Below are 7,650 nucleotides of genomic sequence, written 5' to 3'. Positions count from 1 at the left end.
TATGCCTCGATAGGTTTTTGTTTTTTTTTTTGGTTGTACACACTCACACACACTGAAAACTCTATCGCTACCTAGCCAATCATAGGTGGAATTTGAATTTGGGATGTGGCTTCTATGTGGCCATTGGTGCAATGAAGTATCAAGTAGCAGGAAAATCCAAAAATTTTAATGAAATAGCGGGGAATGGATCTTCTTCAGTTTTTCAACACTTGAAAAATGTAATGTGATTTTTTATCATTAACTTTATAAGTGGGGTCAAAATTAAATATGAGAGAGAATAATAAAAAGTAAAAGATCACAATTGACACCATCCAATTTTTTTTTTTTACCAGAAAAAATTCACTCCAAAAATGGCGAACATTGAAGTCCAATAACAAAAATTTAAAAAATAAGGAAAAAAGAAAAAAAATAGATAAAAAGTTAAAAACGAGAATTAATCAAAGAATGGCGAAAAAAGTGTTACGGACCTACGACTGCGAGTCTACCATTCCCTGCTTCATTCGGCGGTGAACTATGAAGAAGAAGAAGAACGATGTCAATGGCGACGAAGCTACTACCAACACTTAGGGTTTCTCCACAACCAAACAAAAGTCTCTCCCCTTCCATGCCAAGCTCTTCCAATTCGCTCGCCTTCTCTATCATTTCTCCAACACTACCTACAAGTTCGTCAATCCCTAAAACCTACTTATCGATTTTGTTTTTATTATCATTATTTTTTAACTAATTGCTATGCGGTTCTACTGTTATCTCAGTTTACTGCGGCAGAGGTGATCGAAAAACAGCCAAAGGAAAACGCTTTGCTCACTCTTTTGGAAATGTCAGTTCTCATTTAATCTCTTAGTTAGACTCATTGTGTTATGTTGAATTGTTGATGTTGGTCAATTTGGAAGAGATTTTTCCTCTTGTGATTTTCTGGTTCGAATTTTTGTGGTTTGAGCAGGCAAGACCAAAGGATAAGAAGAAGGGGAGAGGACCACCGAAGCCCCCTGTGCCACCGACTCCACCGAAGAAGGATCGCTTCACTGATGAAGATAGATCGCTGCCACCACTGAATTTATATAAGTATTTTCTCAACTAGGTCTTTGTTATTTGAATTTTGAATCCAAGTTGCAAGTTTGATAAATTCAATAGGTCGATAATGCTTCTAGCAACTTGTGAAGCATGAATGAAACAAATCATGTGCAACGTTGATTTTGGCTCCATTAGAGTGTGAACTTACATAATGTGTATGAATTGGGTTGTTGAGTGGATTAACAATTCTATTCTCTTTTAGTATGCTTTATTTGAATTGCAGAATATATTTTTTGATCCCATTTTAATGCACAAGAGAGAAGAGACTAGTGATGCTAAACTGGTCACCCTGAATTTTTAAGCTATGAAGATTTTTCTTCTCTTGAGTAGACTTGACTCAACTTTATCAATCTTGAAATTGTTTTAAATTATGAATTACTAGTAATACTCATATAGTAAAAATGTTTCTCTGTTAAGATACATGTTGGTATAAAATTTTATTAACCCTAGCAGAAGACACTACAAAATTTTATCAAAACAACATTGATGGTCAAACCATCAGAGCATCCGTGGACATACAGAATTCTTTTATAATCTGTCCTAAAAAGGAATGATAACGTACTTTTTATAATTGAAGAGTATACTACTATATTTTGGAAAAGATTAATATAAAATTCAGTGAACAAAGATCATGGTTTACTTGGAATTATTGGTCATCGCAAGCCAGACAAGATAGCCTCCGGTTTTGGACTTTGGTTGTAGCATTTGGCAGTTCATTTTCCCATTGCGTTCTTGGCGATTTCTTGGAACTTCTCGAAATACCATGTGCAATAATGATAATGATAATAATGGTGATGATAATGATGATGATAATAGATCTAGAAAATTTTGACAGTGGAAAAAAAATAAATATATATAACATAATGATAATTTGGGTTTAGCTAATATGTGTTTTAAAGACACATGATAAGTTTAGTATTAGTAGAAGGTTTTAAATTTGGGAAAGTCTAGGGCCAGCAGATTTATTAAAATTTGGCCAGTACTTAGCCAGCAAAAGAAAAATGATTGATTTTTCACCATTAGATGAAATCTCACACTATTAAATACACTATTGATGGTTAATTGATGGCTACAACTCATAAAATCTGCTGGTCCTATCACTCTTCTTTAAATTTTTTTATTTAATAACTGCAAAATAAATACATTAAAAACTTAAGTTTTCACTAAAATAATAATATATAATTTATAATTCTATTTTTTAGGTTTCATATTTTAAAAAAAATAATTTTTTTTAAACAATACAATCGAAATGTCTCTTTATATATATATAACTAAACAATTATTTAAAAATTCACTTCTCATACAATCAAAAGCCAACTCTCAGTGATATTCATAGTTGAAAAAATTCTTTCAACTAATGGAGTTGCTACAAGTTGCTACAAGAAAAACTAAAACTAATTTTAAAGAAAAATAAATAATATCTTTTGAGTTTATTTTTAAGAAAGAATACTAATCTAGTAATCTTATTTAAATTGAAAATTGATCATTCTAATAAATATCTAATATAAAATTTTTATACTGACTATTAAGTATCAAAAGTTAAGTAAAAAATTATTATGAGGTCAAATTCAATAATTTAATGGGAGTAAATAAATATTATTATTATATACTACTTAAAAAAATTCAAATTATAGTGGGGGCACTGCCCCTACTACAATATATATACATCCGTCTTTGTTGATGATGATAATGATGATGATAATGATAATGATAATGACAACACGATGATCATGATAGTACCAATGATAATGATGGTGATAATAATACAGCATTTAGTCCACATTGGAATGAACCATGTCTCCACCAAAGATTGGCATAATAAGGGGTTTTTTTTTATTATTATTCTTGATCTTAGCACCATAATTAGCTAACCAGTTTGCTGCAGTGTTTGCTTGATGAAGAGTCCAGATAAATTGAATTTTCTATTGCCGAATGATGATCTCTTGAATATTAGAGACAAGATCATACTCTTCACATTTGTTGGGACAATACAGATTCTAAAGAAGGATGAAAACATCAAAACAATCAGTTTTATAGATAACTTTCTTTACGCCACTCTCTCAAGTCAAAGCAAATCCTAGGATAATTTTAGTAAGAGTGAAGACTGGGATAATTTTAATGATCTAGACGTGAAGAGTAAAAATAAAATTTTAACGAATTGAATGCATAAATAAAAACTCTCTATCTTTAGATTCAACATTTTTAGATTGATTTGTGTGATTTATAAGCTGAATTTGTCACTTGGCTGAAGCGTAAATTAGAGAACATTCAAAAGGAAGATTTATTAGTTGTTTACTTGAACCAAATATGTAATTTCTTCACCTTCGTTTCTCCCTAACCAAATAGATTTAATTTTTGATGTTACTTGTTGCTGTTCATCTTAGCTTGTTGCCGATTTTCGCTAAAATATTAAAATTAAAGTACACAGAAGAAAGATCGTGGAGTCCTCCCAACTCCCAAGTCAACTTGCAAGTCGTGATCTTCCGATATCATCATATCCGTTCTTGGTCCACCCAAGTCAGTTTTCCATTCACAAGCACAAAATATCAAAAATTGTTTTTAATTTATTAATATCCGTTTCATTTCTTAAGTATTATTGTAGTGTTGTACAGTAACGCTTTCAGATTGATTTTTTATTAATCCTACAATGAAGCAATATAACAGAGTATTCAAGCAACTACTATAGTATACTTTTCTTCACCATTGCTCTCTTCTATATAACAGTTAGAGCTATTGAAGCAACAATACTAGTACTACATTTTTCTTCACCATCGTCCTCTTCTATATATAACACTGTAACACAATGCTCATATTGTCACGGTCACCCTACAACAAAATAATGATGGTGTTTCTCATCATGTTTCTCCTATCTATCACTTCACAAACCTTAGCTGTGAATGTGGCCTTGGAGTTCAGAGACCGATAAGATTGCTTTGCTTGTTTTGAAGGACAAGCTTACCAATGGCGATCCTCATGCTATACCATCATGGAATGAGTCTCTACATTTCTGTGAATGGCAGGGCGTTACATGCAGTCGCCGCCACATGAGAGTCTCATCCCTACAACTGCAAAATCAATACTGGGGTGGTATTCTTGCGCCATCCTTAGGAAATCTAACGTTCCTCAAGGAGATCAATTTTACTAACATCAACTTGCATGGTGAAATTCCAGGAGAAGTTGGTCGTTTAAAGAGGCTGAAGATTCTTGACTTGAGGAACAATAATCATGGTGGTCATATTCCTGTGGAGATAATAAATTGTTCAAGCCTTGAGGTGATTATATTGATGTACAATAATTTAACTGGCAAAGTCCCTTCATGGTTTGGTTCTATGGTGCAACTCACTCAATTGGGGCTTGCAGCCAACGGTTTTGTTGGCAATATCCCGCCTTCTTTGGGGAATCTTTCATCGCTCGAGAAGTTGTCATTTTTACAAAATCATATGGAAGGAAGCATAACTCCGGCTTTGGGTAGATTGTCGAATTTGAAATTTTTGGCTTTGAGTGCAAATAGTTTTTCTGGCCTATTTCCTCCTTCACTTTACAACCTTTCAAATATTCAAACTTTTTATTTAGCGGGCAACCAATTAGCGGGTAATCTTCTCTCAAATATACCTCTGGCTTTTCCCAATCTTCAAACTTTTGCGTGTGGAAGGAACCAATTCACTGGTATTTTTCCATCTTCAATATCCAATCTTTCCGAATTGCAATTTTTTGATATTGCAGAAAATGATTTTCATGGACCAATTTCTCCTACTTTGGGAAGTTTACACAAACTCTGGAGATTCAATGTTGGTCTTAATAGATTCGGGAGCGGAAGCACTCACGATTTGGATTTTCTTTCTTCATTAAAGAATTGTACTCAATTGCAAAAGCTAGGCTTTTATCACAATTCTTTAGGCGGTGTATTGACCGATCTCATAGGCAACTTATCAAGCAATCTCGTTTGGCTTGCTATGGGGTCCAATCAAATATCCGGAAGGATACCTGAAGGAATTGGAAAACTAGTCAACCTAGCATCACTTGATATGGAGTTGAATTTTCTTGAGGGAACAATTCCAGATTCAATAGGAAAGCTAAAAAATCTTGGAGTGTTGTGGTTGGATGGAAATAAGTTCTATGGCAACATCCCTCTTGTCATTGGTAACCTTACTGTGCTGTCTGACGTTGATCTGAGCTCAAATAAATTTGAAGGACTCATTCCCTTTACACTTGGATACTGCACCAACATGCAAAAATTTGCTGCATGGGGAAACAACTTAAGTGGTAATATACCCAATCAAACATTTGGCTACCAGCAAGGCTTAATAGAATTGTTTCTATACTCCAACTCTTTTACCGGCCCCATTCCTTCTGATCTTGGAAACTTGAACCATCTTTCCATCTTGGATTTACAAGATAACAAGCTCATTGGTGAGATTCCCATGAGACTTAGTGCTCGTACTAGAAGGAAACTCATTCCATGGAAGTATACCTTCATCCTTGGGATCTCTACTATCCCTTGAAATCTTAGACCTTTCTAATAACAACTTCTCAAGCTCAATCCCGCATCAACTTGTGAACCTCACCTTGCTGAATACTTTGAACTTATCTTTCAACCATCTCTCTGGTGAAGTCCCGGTAGGAGGAGTATTTAATAACATCACAGCAATATCACTCACTGGAAACAAAGATCTTTGCGGCGGGATACCTCAATTGAATCTTCCTGCATGCCCTGTGTTGCCATTAAAGAAGAAACACAATAGATCTATTAAAAGGAGAGTTATCCTCTTCATTGTATTTGGAGGGATACTAATCTCTTTTGTAGCTTTTATAAGTATATATCTTTTCAAGAAAAAGGTAAAAAAGTTACCCACTACTTCTCTAGCTTTGCAATATCGCTATGTGAAGGTTTCTTATGGAGAGTTACATCAAGCAACCAATGGATTTTCTTCATCCAATTTAGTTGGCACAGGAAGCTTTGGTTCTGTGTATAGAGGAACCCTTGTGCATTTTGAGAGACCTGTGGCTGTGAAGGTGTTGAAGCTTCAAACAAGCGGGGCATCCAAAAGTTTCATGGTTGAATGCAATGCTCTAGGAAAAATCAAGCACAGAAACCTTGTCAACATATTGACTTGTTGTTCAAGTGTTGACTACAAAGGGAATGATTTCAAGGCTATAGTGTTTGAGTTCATGCCTAATGGGAATCTAGAAGCCTTGTTGCACAACACTATTGAAGATAGCGTGTCCACAAATCTGAGTCTCAACCTAATGCAAAGAGTAAATATTGCTCTTGATGTAGCTTTTGCATTGGATTATCTTCACAATGATTCAGAGAAAGTTGTAGTTCATTGTGATATAAAGCCAAGTAATGTTCTACTTGATGACGAAGTTGTTGCTCATTTGGGAGACTTTGGATTAGCTAGACTCATTCATGGTGCCGCAAGTCGTTCTAGCAGTGGTCAAGCTACTTCCTCTACAATTAAGGGAACCATCGGATATCTTCCACCAGGTATGTGTGCTTTGGATCGCTTTTGGTAATTTAATACTATTTCTTTAATTAATTCATGTATTGTTAATGACCTGGTATTGTGTTCTATATTATGTTAGATTCACACATTAAGAATTAGGTTTTTTACCTTAGAATAATTAGTTAAAATCATGATATTGTATTATATCCATTGTACTCCTTCCTTCATTTTTTAGCTTTTCCAACAGAGTATGGAGCAGGTGGCTCAGTGTCACCGCAAGGAGACATGTATAGCTATGGAATTCTCCTTTTGGAGATGCTCACTGGAAAGAAGCCAACTGATACCATGTTTGGTGAAGGTCTGAGCTTGCACAAGTTCTGTAAAAAGGCAATTCCTGAAGGAATCACAGAGATTGTTGATTCCCGATTGCTGGTTCCATTTGATGAAGGAGAAAGAAAGATCACACAACATCAAAATATCAAGGAGTGTTTAGTTTCGTTTGCTAGGATTGGAGTTGCATGTTCTGAAGAATTTCCCTCTCAACGGATGAACATTAAAGATGCCATAATGGAATTGCATGCGATTAAACAAAAATTGCTACATTAAGGGGTCAGTTTTATTAAATAAATTTAGTTGCTTTTGAATATCTCAGTTGGATTGCTCTCGTATCCATTTGTTGTTTTATGTGAAATTGTGAATTGTGAATTATTATTTGTTGTAATGTACAACGCTTCAATTAATCCATGCATCAAATAATTGTAAAAACGATAACTTGTTCCATGCATCAAATAGTTTATGTTTCTGATTATTCTTTTTTCTGGTGCATTTGTATTATGTTGATGTTTATCAATTCGGAAGAGATTTTTACTTTGAATAATTCAAAGTGCTTATAGGCTTATAGCAACTTGTTAAATGATATTGGAATTTGGATAATAAGATAAATATGAAAAATGACTGAATCGAATCACTTGCGAAGTTGTGAACTTACAGTGTGTGTGGAGTGCATGTTAAATTGTTAATGTTGGATGTCATGCATAACAATGCAACTAAAATTTGTAAACGAGAGAGATACAATTGAACTAAATAATTTAGACAATGATAAAAATAACTATGACTAAGTAGTAAAAATTAT

The 7,650-nt window shown here is 34.1% G+C and overlaps 1 protein-coding gene and 1 pseudogene across 1 annotated transcript; both read left to right on the top strand.

Moving 5' to 3' along the window:
• LOC107608043 (30S ribosomal protein S31, chloroplastic) lies at window positions 393-1,351 on the top strand. The gene is made up of 3 exons (XM_016309934.2): window positions 393-662; window positions 753-817; window positions 941-1,351. Exons 1-3 carry the CDS (start codon window positions 533-535, stop codon window positions 1,076-1,078), a joined length of 333 nt encoding a protein of 110 aa, XP_016165420.1. The 5' UTR covers window positions 393-532; the 3' UTR covers window positions 1,079-1,351.
• LOC107606626 lies at window positions 2,720-7,320 on the top strand (annotated as a pseudogene).

Source organism: Arachis ipaensis, chromosome B07, assembly GCF_000816755.2.
Source record: "Arachis ipaensis cultivar K30076 chromosome B07, Araip1.1, whole genome shotgun sequence".
NCBI lineage: Eukaryota > Viridiplantae > Streptophyta > Magnoliopsida > Fabales > Fabaceae > Arachis > Arachis ipaensis.
This window is presented reverse-complemented; position numbering and strand designations above follow the sequence as displayed.

Excerpts from the sequence above, each read along its gene's own strand:
- LOC107608043 (XM_016309934.2), top strand. The coding sequence starts at position 533 with ATGTCAATGGCGACGAAGCTACTACCAACACTTAGGGTTTCTCCACAA. Across the intron at positions 663-752 it reads TTCTCCAACACTACCTACAA|TTTACTGCGGCAGAGGTGAT; the intron begins GTTCGTCAATCC and ends CTGTTATCTCAG. Across the intron at positions 818-940 it reads TTGCTCACTCTTTTGGAAAT|GCAAGACCAAAGGATAAGAA; the intron begins GTCAGTTCTCAT and ends TGGTTTGAGCAG.